Genomic DNA, 18,408 nt, shown 5'->3' on the forward strand with positions numbered 1-18,408 from the left:
AAAACAAAAACAAAAGAACAGATGGGAGGATGAAAATCATTTGCGAAATCAAAAACAGGTTAGAAACATAACATGGTCAGAATATTGGTATCCACTGTTTTTTTCCCCACCAAGATTTATATGGTTTAGTACACTGTAGGCCAATGAGCTACCATTTCTTTGGTCACTGCTTATTAATTTGCAAGAAGTAGACTAAAATTTTTCTTAAAATCCTGACGGAAAATATGGCATGTACTAAAAGCATAAATATAAAATTAACAAAGGGTTTCTTGGCATCATGAATCAAGTTAAATATAAAAAAAGGTGTTTATTAGACTGTTAGCAACGATTCATCGCTCTTACCTGATGGATTTTCTGGAGTTCATTTTTTGCTTCAAAGTTATCTGGATCCAGTTCTAAAACCGTTTCATAATCTAAACAGTAGACAGGACATCAAAATTCCATATTTTTATATAACAACATTACAGGTGAGAAATTAGAAACTAGCATATTTAACTATTACCAAAATGTGAACTGACAGCTTCTATCAAGTCATTTTGTGGTACTACCAAAAAAAAAAAAAAAAAAAAAAAAAAAAGGCTAGCTGGCTTAAGATGTCACACAGAGTTTACTATTCTAAGCCATTTAAAATCCAATTATTTCATATACTACTTGTAACTACTCTTCTTAGACTTACTATCCTTTTTCAACTTGCCAGATAAACTTGATCTGGCACCCGTTTGATTTCTTCTTGAAAATGGAAATCAAGAGTTCTTTATCAACAGGAATAAAAACAAACAAACAAATCTACAAAAAGAAGCTTTAGTGTATAAAAGAGTTTGCATTTACAATAAGGATTGTTTTAAATAAATTAAAAAAAAAACAACTAACCTTCTTTGGCCCCCTCAAGATTTTGCAAAGAAAAGCGAGCAGCTCCTCTCCTGGAATAAGCCTTTGTATAATTCTTATTTAGTGCAAGTGCTAAATTGCAGTCAGATTCAGCAACAGAAAACCTATAACAATACTGCAAATTAGTTATTTTGAATACATTTAGATTAAAGAGAAACATAAGTATGGCTCCAGATTAAGCTAACAGGATTTATCCGAAGTATGACAGAACATTAGAGAGAGAGTCCATTTTAGGGGGTTTCAGTGACATTAACCCTCTAGATAAAGACGGTGCGTAGAGGCGGTATTCAGCATTAGCTGTTGACATGAACTCTGATAATTTTAGGTGTACTATTCCTCAAAGTATTTTCAGCACTATTCTGATGGTAATCCCCTTTGGGAGTAAAAAGGCAAAAAACAAACAGCTTACGCTCTCTGCCCCAGGGCCACCTGGGACTTTTCCTGACATCTGGAGGAGGCTAGAGCAATACCTGCTGCCCAATAAAGATTGAATTCCCAATAAAGGGCCTGGATCATGCCCAGAAATGAGGTTTAGATCTCAGTTGAAGTACCTGATAAAGGGAGCAGTAAGGGCTTGTATACATGAACACTTAGTTCACAACAAGCTCGGGTGTAAATCAACCCCAGACTAAACTGTTGTGCACTAAGTGCCCATGCAGACACTGCAGCTGCGCACTAAAAGTTGCCTAGTGAGCTTTAACCTAGCCCGCTTTGAAATGGGAACAGACTGAAGTGCGCTAGGGAACTTTGTGTGTATGCTGCCACATACTAGAAATTCCCATGTGTGCTTTAATCTACTCCCAAACAGGGTAGATTAAAGCGCACTAGGAAACTTCTAATGTGCAGCAGCAGGGTCCACATGGACACTTAGTGTGCGGCAGGCTAGTTACACCCCAGCTTGCTGCAATCTAAGTGTTTGTGTAGACGATCCCTAAGAGACAAATATTTTTTCCTTTTCTTTGTTACGATGCACTCCAATATAATAGGTGTGCAGGGTCTCTAGACACCACAGTACCTCAGCAATAGGGAGAAAAGCAATCTCCCTCTGCCAAAAATGGGAAGTCCTGGAAGCTCTGTGAAAATTTGGGGCTATTTTAGAGGGCAAAAAAAGAGTATCTTTACTCAAATATTCTACAACAGGGAGGTTGGGATTTCAGTCTGAAGCTGTGGAGGCAGACTGAAACGGATAACTTCAGAAAGACACTTTCCATCCTGGCAAATCAAATTCTACCTCCAAAACTGCAAGCAGGCTGAAAATGCACATAAACAGACCTGTGGATCTTTGCATGACAAACAATATATTTATGACTACAATTCAAAGCAAAATAGTATTCCAAAGAAAAAATTTGATAACAAGTCTTACTTTTTCATTCTAAAGAAAGCAGATGCTCTGTTTGTGGGGAGGACTGGATTGTATGGATCAGCATTCATCCCCTTTGTGTAACATTTTATTGCTTCATCATACTTTCCTTGTTGAAAGTACATATTGCCCTGTTTATTAAAAAAAAAAAAAAAAGGGCAGCTGTCAATTTGTCACAGTACAGTCTTTTGCTAAATAAACATTTTGTACTCACTTCAGTTCAGTCTCTTAATTTTGTGGTGCAAAGAGAACAAACATTTTATACGTTGGGTTAAACATTCCAGTTTAAAGTCTCCAAACATTGCTATCATTAGTCTGTTACTTACAAAACATTTCTAAAATGTTTCTCACCTTCCTACAGTCAATTTTTATTATCCCTGTAATAAAAATGGTTTACTTTGTCATACACTATTATTTCAAGGTCATCCATCTTGTTAAAAGACTCAACTTAATACAGACCACTGCTGTTTGAATTTCCATAATTATTAAAATCTCTTCATATGTTGCCAATGAAAATCCAACCAAATATCACAGGATTTTAGCTTTCCAAGAAAGCGATGACATCATGCCATAGTACATTTTGTATTTTCCTTTTATGTTACAAGTTATTCTGAGGCCAGACTATTGGCTTGCCCAAGTATAATTTGGAGATATTTGGAGAAGCGATGGGAAAAAAGAACTTATTGTTTCCACAGTTATGGAAGCAGCTTTCTATTGGCATTCAGAAAAGTCAGTCTGGGTTAGATTTTAAAGGAACATTTAAGACACAATTGACACCACTTTGAATTGAGATGCACCCTGAGAGTTGTGTACATTTTCTACATTAATCTGTTTTCTGCCAATATTACTCCAATAATAATTTACATAGCATCTTCAAACAAAATCTTCTAGAAAAATAATAGTAGTATGGGAAAGAAGCCAATGTAAAATCTTGTGAGGAATATTTGTCCAGCCCATCAGTCAAGATGAACTGTCCCAATCTATAATGGAACAACAAAGTGTCCCACAAATAAAAACAGTGATCATAAGGTTAACTCATAAATGACAGCAACTAAGATAATACAGGACAGCGTACAAGAGAAATTCAGAAGTAATGGAAACCCCTTTTTTTTTTTTCTTCCAGATGGTTGGATCTAGGACAGTTGTGGTAACACAATCTCTAGGAAGGAGGATGACGACACGCATCACACTTTTTTACTCTTAACAGCCTGCTGCTGCCTCACAAGACTACCAATTCTGCAAGCTACAGAATGAGCCCAGTGATCAGCTGCTGTTCAAGGCAACAGAGTCATACAGGTAAGCTGGAAGCTCAGAACTGAGAGAGTGAATCAAAAACATATACTTCATAAAAGAAATGGAAAGGTCAGGAGACTGACAACAGAATATGAAGACTTTCAAGTCCAGCCAAGGTTGATAGTGACAAAGAGTTAGTACTGTACCATCTGAGTTCTGCACAGTCATATATAGTGAGTTGGTGTTCCCACCTCAAATCCTGATGAACAGATAGTCAAATTAAAAACAAAACAAAAAAAACCTCCCATCAGAATTGGCACTCTTCTTCGACGTCAACAGAAAGACCAAGGTTGAGACCTATGGACAACGACTGAACTACTCTCACTCCTAGATTTAGCTACTTTAGGTCCAGGATGAGGAATACTGGCAAGGTGGTGGAGGAAGGGAAGACAACAGTATTTCCAGGGCTGTGCTATATTTAAGATAGGGAAGCTCAGTCTCAACAACCTAGCCCCTTTAACAAGCAGAAAGTTAACTTAAATGGTGTGCGAAGATCAGGAGGGAACCTTCTCACCTCAGAAGAATATAATGAATCATGGACCTTTGGCAAAATGAAGACATCATACATTCTAGCTGAAATTGGAGGGGAGAAAAAAAAGAATGATTACTTAACCTACAGTAACTGTTTTTTTGAGCTGTGTTGTCCACCCAAATTCTGCTTCTGGTGTGCATGTGTCCCATGCATGTGAGATCAGATCCTTTCAGCTGCACCCATTGGGGCCACGTATATGCCTTAGATACCTTTGTGATGTTCCCACCCACCCAAGGACATCAAAGGCAGAATGGGCTCAACGATCCCTCAGAGGAAATCTGATATTGCTTGTCGGCTTTTTTGGAAGTCGGTGCCATTGGTGCTGGGGTCTGCCACAAGATCTTAGCTATTCTAACAAGCCTTCATTAACAGGCATGGTAAGGCTACTTGAAGGCATGAAGAGTGCAGGATACCTAGTAATTTGTGTCAAGTATCAGAGGGGTAGCCGTGTTAGTCTGGATCTGTAAAAAGCAACAAAGAGTCCTGTGGCACCTTACAGACTAAAAGATGTATTGGAGCATAAGCTTTTGTGGGTGAATACCCACTTCGTCAGACGCATGTGTGTAATTTGTGTGGCTTTTCCTATACTACCTTTACCGGAATTTCTAACATATCTGCTGTGTGCCTTAAAAGCTCTCAGAAGGTCCTGAAATCATCTGTCTAGCTAAGAATAGAAGTGATTGCCTCATCTCGTGAAGAGAAGGAATTGCTGTTGCAATAAGTGTTCTTCCATCTTCAGCTGCTGTTCTTCATTGTCATGGTCTTGTTGTTGTAGACTATGAGATTGTACTAACTGACCCTGCTGAGTAAATCTATGGTGTCTTGTAGGAGATAACTACAGAGCAGGGGAAGAGTAAGGGTAAGGGCAGCACAAGGTGTCCTGAAATGACACAGGGGTGAAGGCCATGGGGGGGTGAAGCCACAAAGAATGTTCTCCTCAAGTTTCCTGATGTCTGTGCCTATAATGGCACTCTCTGGAATCTATCTGGCCAGTAAGATTTATACAAGGCAGAGTGAGGTGTATGTGGAGATATCTTCCTGCTATGCTCTAAAGGGCAGGAAGAAAATGAATATGCTTCCTTTAATGGGGGAGCTATCTTGTCAGGTGTCCTAGGGTCCTCCCACAACCAAGTGACAGGATTTAATAGGTGAGTTCATCACTACCATGGCCACATCAGAAGTTGGCAGTGAGGCAGAAGCACCTCTGCTAAATGATGCAGATAGCTGGGGTGACTCCAGTAGTCTGGTGACCATAAGACGAATGGGTACCTAAAAAGTCAGTGCTGGAAACATCTGCGCTGCGGAGGTGAAGTCTGAATTATGGGCACTGAGGCTCAAGGCTGGCAGTTCCAATGGCAGTACTGAGGGAAATGAAGACCATGGTTTCAGATGGTGCCACGAGTTCCTGGCGACTAACTGTACTAAGGCATCAGAGGGACCCAGTCTCGGTTACCAACTGCCTTTTGGCTAAGGGGCATCGGCTTGAGTCACGGTAGGTCTTTTGTCTGTTTTTATTGGGCACCATGATGGGTGACCATGTTTGTGCTTGACCCTGGAGTGGCGCTGCTTCCAATCACTTTCAGACAATGACTGGGTAGAGGAGTTCTTGTTTGTCCTGCCAGATGCAGTAGTCTTAGATTAAGAAAGTGCCTAGGAGCTTGGTATAGGGCCACAGCTCAGTAGGGTGCTCATTCAAATAGACTGAGGAAGCAAGACTTTTTAGCCTCGGGCTCTGAAGAGGCCCTCATTAGTGCTCTAAAAGTAGAGCTTAAGATGGGCCTCGGTGGCTTTGTGCATCCTCTTGGAAAAGGAACAGACTGAACACTTATCAGGATTCTGTCCCTCACCAAGGCAGAAGAAACACCAAGACCATCCACCATTAAACAACATAGCAGCCTCTCAAGAAGGACAAGTTTTAAATCCCAGGGATTTAGTTTTAGCCATATCAACTAAGTACCACGTAAACTCCAAATCTAATCTAATTTTTTTTTTAGCCAAATGGTGTAACAAAGTAACTATTAACTAACTACACTAATAAACAATTCTAATTATCCTGACAACTAACAGGTTAGTGCACAGAGTATGCAGACACTGCAAGCGTTCTCTCTTGTTGTCAGGAGCAGTAAGAAAGAAGTGAGGGATAACTGGCCCATTGCTCCCTTTATGTCCTTTCCAAAAGGGAGTATGAGTGTGGAGAGGGTGGTGCAGTTCAAGTGTATGTGGGCATGGTCATGGTCCCAACGGACACTGCTGTCTAAAAGAATCTGTTATTGGGCACATGCTCACCAGAAGTGGAATCCATGTGGACAATGGCTTGAAGAAGCAGCCAATGTTCAAATGTCTCGTCACTTTTTTGTTTTTTTTAAATGGTCATTTAATGCTGCAATAACCTTTTCTTTCTCAGCAAGAGCTTTTTCTGCATCTATATGAATTCCATCTTCTTCAGAGTCCGATTCTGGAGATAAGGAATCATGGGTACTATCTTCTTTGTCAAGTTCTTCAAGTATTTTGTCCTAAAAACATAAAATAAATTCACGTATATAATGTTCATTATAATCCATGACTCTATACAAATTATAACTAGATATAGGATTTTTAAAAATATATCTGTCAATTATTAGAAATACTACTGATAGTACTTTGTTTTGTCTTTATTTAACTAAGGTTGCAATGCTGCTCAGACACGGGGGTCCACTTGTACAGATCTCTATACAGCATTGAAGCCTAAGAATGTATGACTTATAAATTTGTAAGCTGATTTTGAAATATTGACAAAGGTAATAAAACAACTTCCTGACAACACACACTAAAAATAATAAAACTAAGTTATTCTACTTGGGTTCTTATAAAATGCTAACTGTTATTACAGATATTTAAACACTGATAATGGTGCTATGGATGGGGCTTAGTACCAGCTGTGCTTGCAGTATAAAATTGCATAAATTTGAAAACATACACCATAAATGTTTGAAATACAGAATTATTTTCTGTGACTAGAACATAGCCATACTCCACGAAGTTCACAAAAAACCCTGAACTACCTGAATGTCTATTCTACATCAGGGATTTTAGATTCCTATTCAGGTTTCTCTACTCAAGAAAACATTTAAGCACATGCTTTAGTGCTTTTCTGAATTCAGGCCTTAATGAATTGCACAGATTTTTGCAGCAGGGCTTGCAATGCATGTTTTGGAGACCACTCAATTTGTAATCCGTAATCCAAACTGTAACATTTAAATTGACAGTAGTATAGGTTTTTCATGATCATTTTTAAATTTGTAAGTGGCACAATAAGTCATAATTAAATGAAAAGCTTTCACACTCAGTTTTGATTATGAAATCGTGATTTGTTTCACAGCATTTCAGTGTATTCACTGCACTTAGTTTTAGTGAATCTCAGTTTACAATTTTGTACTTGGAAAAATGTATTAATATACAAACAAGATGTCTCTCTGCACTTACCATGTCTAATTTAGTATATGTACAGCCATGTTAAACCCACCACACAGCAAAGAAAAAGTTCACTTTTACAGGGAAATATTTGTCATCCCAAAAACCCACCCCACGCCCAATGCTTATTTAAACATTTTAATCGCTGATAACATGGCTAAACCTCACAGATTCTACCCTTTTCTGAATGTAAATACAAGTGGGATGAGCTTAGTATCTTAATACTTATTCTACTGAGTATTTTATTTTTTAGATCAAAGTTTTAAAAGACCTTAAATACTGGACTCCCATCATAAGACAGTTAATCAGTTACACCTCTACCTCGATATAACGCTGTCCTCAGGAGCCAAAATATCTTACCGCGTTATAGATGAAACTGCGTTATATTGAACTTGCTTTGATCCACTGGAGTGCGCTCTCCCCCCCCCCCCCCCCCCACACACCCCCAGGACTGCTTTACCGCGTTATATCCGAATTTGTGTTATATCGGGTCACGTTATATCAGGGTAGAGGTGTATTTTTAAAAAATAGCATTATCTACCTCAAAGCTACAGAAACATTAAAAAATTGTAATCAAAGTTAATTTTTTAAAAATAGCCATCCTCAAATCTCCAGCTTCTGTAAGCTGTTATCTCCTTGGGTAAACCTAACTGTGTAGCATTACTCAGACATATCCAATGAGAAACCTGAGACTAAAATTCATAAGAGGCATCATCCTATTGGTATCCTGAAGGTTTCCATTCCTTTTAAACACCATGCTGCTTTCACTTCAGGAACCTAGTTAAGAGACACGTCAGTAGTAAGACTTCAGCTCCAAAACTTTCACAGGTTAAATTTGTTTGATTCCAAATAATTAACAGAACGTATTCAGCCTTTACACAACAGCTTAATTCAATACACTTCTTGCATTGGTCTGGATGCTTACAATGTCAATAGCAGCACATGCAGCATGAGCTCATGAACTCAGGGTTTGGCAGTTACTTCAAGAAACTATTTTCCGAATATTTTGTTTTAAAAACATATTAATCACAAAGCTTATTCACACATACTACACCTCTACCCCGATATAACGCTGTCCTCGGGAGCCAAAAAATCTTACCGCGTTATATCAAATTTGCTTTGATCAGACGGAGCGTGCAGCTCCGCCCCTCTGGAGCGCTGCTTTACCGCATTATATCCGAATTTGTGTTATATTGGGGTAGAGGTGTAGTAATAAACTGAGATGCCAAAAATGTTTTAAAAATACACCTCTACCTCGATATAATGCGACCCGATATAACACGAATTTGGATATAACACAGTAAAACAGTGCTCGGGGGGGGGGGGGGGGGGGGGGGGGGGGCTGTGCACTCCGGTGGATCAAAGCAAGTTCAATATAACGCAGTTTCACCTATAACATGGTAAGATTTTTTGGCTCCCGAGAACAGCGTTATATCGAGGTAGAGGTGTATATGTACACCACCTTTAACAAATACTTCCATAAAAAGTTACAACATATATGTTAAATATTTACCTCACACGCTCTTCTCCTATTCTGAGCCACTTCTTGTAGAATTATTTTACATTTAAAAAACAAAACACTATTTTTAAAACCATTTTTTCTTAAAGACAAAAATTCATCATATGAGCCAGAGCAGGGCGTAACCACTGTGGAATAATTCACACCTAATGTATTTTAAATAAATTATACTATCCTATTTCACATCTTTTCAAGGACCAAAATGTAAGCTATTTGGGGGAAGGAGTGTTATTTTCTGCTTTTACAATACCTAGTGCAACTGGGAACCAACCTACCAGGCCTCTAGGCACTAATGCAATATAATATTAAGCAATAGCATCAATTAGGTATGACACATGAGATAAGTATACCATATGCCTGGAATAACGTACCACATCAAGCTTTCCCCATGCTTCATAGTCATAAGATTTTATCTTGTTTTTTTTGTTTTCCTCAGTGGTTTTCTTAGAAGGTACTTTAGCTTTGCTCTTCTTTTTTTTCCTATATGCCTCATTTCGAATTGGTGGTAAATTCTAGGTAGAACAAACAGTTATTTCAGTGTAGTTTTAACTTAGAGAAATAGTTATGAGATTTTTTTTCAGATAAGACAGGATAACGTTTACAGTAAAATACTTTTTTTTTAAACAAAGAATGATTGAAAACTGCATGTCTTAAAGATGAAGGCAGATTTAAGGTGGTACAGCTTTTGATACTAGCAACACATGACTGGCTTTATCTTCTAAGACAGGAGTGGCCAACCTGAGCCGGAGAAGGAGACAGAATATATCAATGTACACTGCCAAAGAGCCACAGTAATACATCAACAGCCCCCACATCAGCTTCCTCCTCCACCCCCCCGCACTCCCAGAGCCTCCAGCCCACCAGCAGCCCCACCGAACAGCGCCTCCCCCTCCCTCCCGATCAGCTGTTTCCTGGCATGCAGGAGGCTGGGGGGGAAGGGGGAGGAAAGAGTGGGAGAAGCAAGGGCATAACAAGCTCAGGGGAGGGAAGGGGTGGAGTGGGGGCAGGGCCAGGGGTTGAGCAGTGACCACCCCCCAGCACATTGGGAAAGTTGGTACCTGTAGCTCCAGCCCCGGAGTCGGTGCCTATACTAGGAATCGCATATTAACTTCTGAAGAGCCGCATGTGGCTCCGGAGCCACAGGTTGGCCACCCGTTCTAAGAGAATCTGTAAACTTTAATACTTAAAGTATTTTGAAAAATGAAAATCTTTGCAAATAAATGTAAATGAAAGACTTTACAATATCACAATTCTGAAGTAAGACAGACTCAAGTTTAGTTTTAGATTAGGTTTCCCTGAATCCAAAACATTTTAAAGAAAACTGTTTGTCACCCAGCTTTGCAGCTCCACTCAAATAATGTTCAAGCTGATGCTCCTCTAAAAGCTGACAAAGATTCTCCTTATGGATAATATAAATCTAATAGGATGTGTTAAAATTCAATATCAAAAATACACACATTAAAGATGTTTACCATGGTGGAACCTTTTTGTGACTATGTAAAACAAGATTCAGTTCATTTTTGGATTTGAATTTCAGACATAAATAAGTGTATAATATTTTGGATAAAAAGGAAAGAGGAGCAAAAAAATGGTAATATGCATGTTTGACTGGGAAATGTGCTGATTCTGTAAATCTCCATGTGTTTTCTTGCCTCTGAAACATAAAACGTTTTAAAAGCCAGTGGTGCGTTTCATACCAATATTAATTATCCACGTGAGTGCAGAGGGTGAAACTCTGTCCTCACTGACATCAATGGGAGTTATGCCATTTATTTCAATGGAGCCAGGATGCCACACAAAGTTACTCTGCATAGAAATAAACCACATGTTAGTGGTTGTTAAATTTTTACAGTTTTATACTGAAGCATCACTTTCCTTCCTTGTAGAGGGCCAAATCCTATTTGCCTTACTTATTATGCAGGGAGCCCTGTGATACCAACAGGACTTCTCAGAAGAGCACATCAAAGAGGATTTGGCCCAGCATAAAGAAATACTTTAAACATATAGCAGGGTAGCATTGCATGTACTTTGATCATACATGCTGCTGGTAAGAAAAAAAAAAAAAAAAAAGAGAGAGAAAGAAAAGAAAGCGGGGGGGGGGGGGGGGGGGGAGGAGATACTGATCCTTAGTCTTTATGAAATATCCTTGAGGAGCAGCAGTAATGTGTCCCTAGACAATTTAAATGAGAATCGCTTTGAATATTAATCTGTGCAAAGAAAAACAAAACTAAATGATAAATTATTAAACAAATACCACCACTTTTTATTAATAGCTGTGTTAATATTGAGATTGGATTCTTGAATTTACCTCTTCTGGGGCACCACTCTGTTTCCTCAAATCAGAATCCATCTGCTTAATATCTTTTTCCCAGCTTTCTAATTCTCTCACAAAATCATGCAGCTCTTCAGCATTTTGCTTCATTTGCAGCTGTAGCTCCAGTGCTTTATTTGGTGAAGTCATTGTTACCTGTTGAATTTGGGGGAAATAGGTTTTTAATGAGAATCAAAAGCATTTACTGAAGAAAACTAGTTTCAGTAAAATGAGAAAAAAATCATGTCTGAACTCGACTGAACTATTTTGCATGCATGACTGAATCTTCCCACCAGTATGAGCAAAGACATTGTGAGAAAAAGTAAGGAGACGAGAAGAGAACAAGTTATTAAAATGAAAAAAAGTTATAACTTTTCTGACATACCGCAACATTTCAAAAGAAAGAAACAAGTCATGTTTTTCATTATTATGAATAAGGTGTAGTGCCTCTTTAAGGAGCAAGTCAAGGAGGTATCCAGAAGGTGACAACTATGTGATCTTGTATTAAAGGAAATGTGTCTTCAATAATTTTTCAATACATTGTAGTCACACCATCTTGTGTGAAAAAACAAGGAAATTGGCTTTTTAAGTTAACATTTAACAAAAAATCTGCAACTATAAAATGTACTCATTCTATAAATGTTACCTCGTGTCTGTGTGGGGGTAGAAATTTGACCAATTTAATATTTTTAGGTAGGTTTAAATATGCACATTCATTTTTAACTACCAGGAAGGGGAAGGCTCCCAGAGGTGAACCGCGGCCACTGGTAGCTGCTGGGGGCCATGCCTGCGGACGGTCAACATCAGCAAAATATCTCACAGCCCGCCATCAGATTACCCTGACGGACCGCAGGTTGCCCACCACTGCCACCACACCCTTGTCAGTTAGCAGCTGGTTTATGCCCTGAAATGTGGTTTTATCACTTACAGAAAAAAAATATATTGTTTACCCTATCCAACATCACTGTGGATGTTCAATATTTTTGAACCCTCCTAAATTCCAGGTCTTAGTTTGTGGTGATGCAAAACAAATAGTTGATTATTGTTCAACTGCTATGTAAAAAAGTACTTATTTTTATCCATTTTAATTCTGTTTTCTTTACATTTAATTTTATATGCCCTTTGGTCCTGCATTGTGATAGAAGGTAAACAGAAATATCCAATTCACTGTCTCTGATTCCAGTCACTATTTTGTATATTAACGTTATGGCCCCTGTTATTTTTATACTATCTCCTTACTCTTTCCACGCCTTCAAGTTTTCAGAGTCCTAGACTCCTATTTCTGGTATATCTGTTTTGAGACAGGATGACCAGAATTTAACATTAGATAGCCTTACTTAAAACAAAGATAATATTTTCATGATCATTAACTCACATTCTTTATACAGTGTAACTTTTTGCTTGCTTTTTTTTACCTCTGCTGCACACTGAACAGATGCTCTCCTGGAGCTATCCTGAATGATGCCAAGGTAATTTTCCTAAATCGTTACAATGAATTTAGAACTCAGTGGAACATAGGAATTGCAGCATTGGATCAGACCCATGGTCTCCTATCCTGTCTCCAAAGTGACTGGCACCAGATGTTTCAGAGGAACTGCAAGAAACCCAGCAATAGACAGATGGGGGATAATCTGTCTTCCATGAAGGTTTTATCCTAATCTGTAAAAATTAGATTGTTTTAAACCTATACAAATGAAGTGTTATAACCTCTCTTATTTTTTTGGTAACCATTAACTATAACAACTCTGAATATTCTTGCTATCTGTATAAATATCTTTGAATCCTGCTAATTTCTTGGCCTAAGTGACATCCTGTGACAATGAGGTCTATAATCTAATTACGTGTTGTGTGAAAAAAAATCTCTTAGTACTGAAATTTGGCACCCTTCTGTTTCTCTTGTTCTTGCTATTCTATAGTCTGTTCCTTATGCTTCCTAACATCTTGTTTGTTTATTGCAAATGAGCAGAGGTCTTCATTGAGCTGAGCACACCAATGCTCGGGTCCCTTTCTAGCATTGATCCTGTTAATTTTGAACCCTGTAAAGTGTACTAGCATGTTTAAGAGTTTGGAGGATAGGAGCCTAAGCAAAAAACTTGGAATTCCATTGCATATTAAAGGCTCTCTATTTATACCTCTCAACGCAGAGGACAATAAGAGATATTAATTAGGGAAGCCTTTAACCAGGTGAACACAGTAAGGGTCCTTTCTGACCAAATTATGATATTTTGGCTTGTTATTCCTCAGGCATGTGCTGAAAAGAATTGCTGCTAAAATTAATGTATACACTTACATACATAAGGGAAGTGGGGAGGAAAGGATGGTCTATGGTGGACCAATCACTGGATTGGGAGTATCATAGACTTTAAGGTCAGACGGGACCATCGTGATGATCAGTCTGACCTCCTGCACATTGCAGGCCACAGAACCTCACCCACCCACTGAAATAGATCCCCCTACCCTCTGGCTGAGTTACTGAAATCCTCAAAACATAGTTTAAAGCAGGGGTAGACAACCTATGGCATGCATGCCAAAAGCGGCACGTGAGCTGATTTTCAGTGGCACTCACACTGCCCGGGTCCTGGCCACCGGTCCGGAGAGCTCTGTATTTTAATTTAATTTTAAATGAAGATTCTTAAACATTTTAAAAACCTTATTTACTTTACATACAAAATAGTTTAGTTATATATTATAGACTTATAGAAAGAAACCTTCTAAAAACATTAAAATGTATTACTGGCATGTGAAACCTTAAATTAGAGTGAATAAATGAAGACTCGGCACACCGCTCCCGAAAGGTTGCCGACCCCTGATTTAAAGACTTGAAGTTACAGAGAGTTCACCATTTACACTAGTTTAAACCTGCAAGTGACCTGTACCCCATGCTGCAGAGGAAGGCGAAAACCCCCAGGATCTCTGGTAATCTGAGCCAAGAGAAAATTCCCAACCCGAAATATGGCAAGCAGTTAGACCCTGAGCATATGGGCAAGACCCACCAAGCAGATACCCACAAAAGAATGATCTGTATTAACTCAGAACCCACCCCATCTAGTGTCCTATCTCCAGCCACTGGGCGACTGCCAGTAGCAAAAAAAACCCATGGGCCATGTGCCATTGTAGGCAGTCCTGTGATACAAGCCCCTCCATAAACTTATCAAACTCAGTCTTGAAGCCAGTTATGTTTTTTGCCCCCACTGCTCCCCTGAGCTGTTCCAGAACTTCACTCCTCTGATAGTTAGAAATCTTTGCATAATTGCCTTTGCCTAAACTTGTTGATGGCCAGGTTATAGCCATTTGTTCTTGTGTCCACATTGGCACTTAATTAAAATGACTCATCTCCCTCCCTGTTATCTAGTCAGGAGACCTAGATTCAATTCATAGCTCTGCCACAGACTTCCTGTGCAATCTCGGGCAAGTCACTTAAACCTTGATCCACAAAGGTACTTGAGTGCACTTAAAATTCAGCTTTAGGCACCTAAAACCCAGTTTTAAACTCCACCATGATCCATAAAACTCCCACCAAAGCCCACAGGTGCCTAAACGCACTTGGTGCCTAAGTTTACAGGTTCCCTCTGCACCTAAATTTCTACCTCTGGGCACTTACACTGCTGCTTCACTCTAGGCATCTAGATGCCTAACGATGCACAAACCAGGAAAAGACAGGCATTCATCTGCCTATCTTATGCGCAGAGACCAATCCGGAAGGTGGACTGAGGGTACCTATCAGATCAGGTCCCATTCAAAATCTGCTCAAAGGAGTTTTCTTACAATATTTAGCCCAGTGGTCACCTGGGATGTGAACGATCCAGGTTCAATTCCCCGCTCTGCCAAATTGGGAGGTAGGATCTGATATCTCAGGAAGATGCCCTAATCACTGAGCAATGGGATATTTTGATATGAGGTGTGACACTGTATGCAAGCCACATGCCAAACGATATAAAAAGCAGCTGCAGCATCTCCATTTTATCTTCAATCCTGCTTCTTACCTCTGGAGTAAGTTCTTTGCAAACTGAAGTTCTGAACAAAGGACTGAATGACCCAGCCAAGCTTCGGATGTGTTCCAGAGAGGGATATAAATACATCTCTACTTCGATATAACGCTGTCCTCAAGAGCCAAAAAATCTTACCGCGTTATATCGAACTTGCTTTGATCCACTGGAGTGCGCAGCCCCGCCCCCTCAGAGCACTGCTTTACCGCGTTATATCCGAATTTGTGTTATATCGGGTCGTGTTATATCAGGGTAGAGGTGTATCATTTTAAAAAGTACCCGTTTAAACTATAAAAATTATATTGGTTAACCATTTAACCGGTTAACCAATTTGGGCCTCACAATGCCTAGGATGGCATGTCTCCCCTCCCCCTTGCCCCGGACAGATGGGGAAGGGCAGCGGGACGCAGGACACAACAGGCCTAGCCAGGAGAGCTTGGGGCAGTTGAGGGGGCCCAGCATACCCCTTACATCCTCACTAACCAGGAAAAGGGAGAGGAGCCCCAGGTATCTAGTTTGTCCTGATTGGCCTCCACAGATGCTCCATGCCACCCCAGCAGCAGCTTCCTTTCCCTTCAATTATCAGCCAAAACCGCAGCACCGACCAGTGCGTCGTCCGCCTCCGAACTCCTTCCAGTGGCTCGGGGGGATGCCGGGGCCTACTTTACCCCCAATGGGGCCTGCAGCCCCTGCCCCCCCCAGCCTAAATACACTCCCCCTGCCAGGCTGGCTGCCTCCTGCGAAGCCTCCAGACTGGCAGTTTACTCGTCCTGCTTACCTGCACTGCCAGGAGTTTCTTGGCCTAGCGAGCGGTATCCTTCCGCAAGGGTCCTCACCCCTAGGTCTGTGCAAGTATTTCCCCTCAGGTCTGTGGGGCTGGAGGGATTGTTTTTACAAACTAAAACAGGACCCTCCTCACTGCTGGGGCGAAGACCCCGCTGGGCTAGAGCGTTAATATCAACGTGGCCCCTTTATTAGGGGGCTAGGCTCCCAGTGATCTCTCATGATGCCCGCCCCTTCCTGATGCCAAAGCCACCTCTTACCAGCTTCCCAAATGGCACCTCTGCTGCAGAAGAACCTGTTTGAGATCTGCATGCAGGCCCCAGCCCTCAGCAAGGACTTCTACCAGCTGATCGGAAAAAGATGGGTAAACGATGGAGGATTAACTGTAAAACTAATACTTATTGGTTTACCGTTTAACCATTTAATATTTTATATCCCTAGTTCCAGAGGGACTTTCAAGCCAGCAAACTCACCAATATTGCTAAAGACCTGATATATGGGCTTCGAAGTCTTATGTATATTTCTGACTTGGACCATTTAGCAACTCTCTTCTTGTTCTTTTCTTTTCTAATAAACCTTTAGTTTTAGATACTGAAAGATTGCCTGGCAACGTGGTATTTTGGATAAGATCCAAACCAATATTGGCCTGGTAATGTGGCTAGCCCTTTGGGGTTCAGAAGAACATTTTGTATAGTGAGCAGAGTTTTTAAATAACTCCTCACCTTACTGGAATACAATAAAGGGAGCTGTGTGATTCCCCCCCCCCCCCCCCCCCTCCAGTTTCTTGGTAACCAGTGTGGGGAATCAGAAGCCTGGTTGGTGAGTCTAACGTCAGTGTTCACCACCATTTTTGAGAGCATCTGCTCTCCTTTTCGCAGCCTGCCCTGACTTTGGCATTTTCAGTGAGGGCTACCATAGGCACCCCAAGTCACATGAGGCACCCTCAATCTCTGCTGTGGTAGCTGCTCAGCTTTGGATAAATACTTAAATAATCATTGGAGCAGGGAGGCTGGACCCGAGGTCTCCTGGGGTGCCCTACCAGTTTACAGAGTCAGTCCATTTTCTCTGTGGCCCAGTGGCTATTTAAGCATTGATTCGAAGTGGAGCAGCTTCAACAGAGAAGACTAAGAGCACTCATCTTATTATTCCAAAAGATGAGTTCTTGGCTATAGATCACTAGCAGAGACAGGTGCCTCCTCACTGCCCAAACTGAGGAACCTACCCCTGTGAGAGCAACTAAGCTTAGGACACACACACCCCTGGCTATTTCAGGCAGGTTTCACCTTCCTAGCATGCTGGCTCTGTAGCTCTCAACCTTTTCCAAACAACCCCATTCAGAAGTCTGATTTGTCTTTGAAACCCAAGTTTCAACTCATTTAAAAACTACTTGCTTACAAAATCAGACACAAAATACAAAACTGTCACAGCACTCTAGTACTGAAAAATTGCTCACTTTTTTGTTTCTATCATCTAATTATAACATAAATCAACTGGAATATAAAATGTATACTCACACTTCAGTGTATGGTATAGAGAGCAGTATAAACAAGTCACTTACTTTGTACTGACTTCGCTAGTGCTTTTTATGTAGCCTCTTGTTAAACAAGACAAATCTCTAGATGAGTTGGTGTACCCCTGGAAGACCTCCGCGGACCCCTGGTGCAGCTCACAGTTTAAGGTGTCAAACTCTCCCAGGCATCGTAGCGGCGTCTAGGCTCCTGCCTCGGGCCCAGTGGCTCCCAGGGCTGTTCCTAGGACGCTCGGCGTTGCGACGCCTACCTGCCTTTGTTGACGCCAGGCCTTACTCTCTCCCCGCCTCAGTTCCCCAGCTACAGCCTGGCCAGCAGCGCCGCTCACAGCCCGCTGGTGCCCCGAGGGGCTCAGACGCTGCCCTGATGAGGGCGGGAAAAGGGACAGTCCAGGGGCCTGGCGCCTCACGTGCCCTCAGCAAACGTGGCTGCTCGGGCTCATGCCCCGACACTCGCCCCCCGCCCCGCAAGGAGACAGGGACCCAACCGCCCCGCCCCGCCCCCGGACAGGTTGAACCCGCCGCCGCGCGCCCTGCAGACCCCACCTTGCGCCGCCTGCTCCTGCCGCCGCTAGCGCCGCAAACCGCGGCCGGCCCTTCCCAGAGCGCACCGCGGCCGGGGCTGGAAAGAGTCACCCGCGCGTCTAGTGCCGGCGGCCGTGACGGGGCCTCGGCCCAGCTGCCGCCCGCGCAGCACCGCTCCGCGACCACTCACCCCGAGCGACCGTTACCTCTGGTGTCATGGCGGACAGCGCCGC

The 18,408-nt window shown here is 41.4% G+C and overlaps 1 protein-coding gene across 5 annotated transcripts in view; it reads right to left on the bottom strand.

Moving 5' to 3' along the window:
• Positions 1-18,407, bottom strand: part of RPAP3 (RNA polymerase II associated protein 3) — a 40,197-nt gene extending 21,790 nt beyond the window's left edge. The window contains exons 1-7 of one of the 5 annotated variants that reach the window (XM_054025097.1): positions 18,366-18,407; positions 11,351-11,509; positions 9,414-9,554; positions 6,464-6,586; positions 2,252-2,379; positions 871-992; positions 343-413 (exon numbers count right to left, since the gene is read on the bottom strand). In XM_054025097.1, the coding sequence (XP_053881072.1) occupies positions 343-413; positions 871-992; positions 2,252-2,379; positions 6,464-6,586; positions 9,414-9,554; positions 11,351-11,503 (738 nt within the window). In that variant the 5' untranslated portion in view covers positions 11,504-11,509; positions 18,366-18,407. Of the gene's footprint in view, positions 1-342; positions 414-870; positions 993-2,251; positions 2,380-4,055; positions 4,115-6,359; positions 6,427-6,463; positions 6,587-9,413; positions 9,555-11,350; positions 11,510-17,680; positions 17,989-18,196 lie in introns of those variants that run through there. The other 4 variants (XM_054025091.1, XM_054025104.1, XM_054025112.1 and 1 more) reach the window with 4 other exon arrangements.
• Between the last annotated feature and the right edge of the window lies 1 nt (position 18,408).

Source organism: Malaclemys terrapin, chromosome 1, assembly GCF_027887155.1.
Source record: "Malaclemys terrapin pileata isolate rMalTer1 chromosome 1, rMalTer1.hap1, whole genome shotgun sequence".
Taxonomy (NCBI): domain Eukaryota; kingdom Metazoa; phylum Chordata; order Testudines; family Emydidae; genus Malaclemys; species Malaclemys terrapin.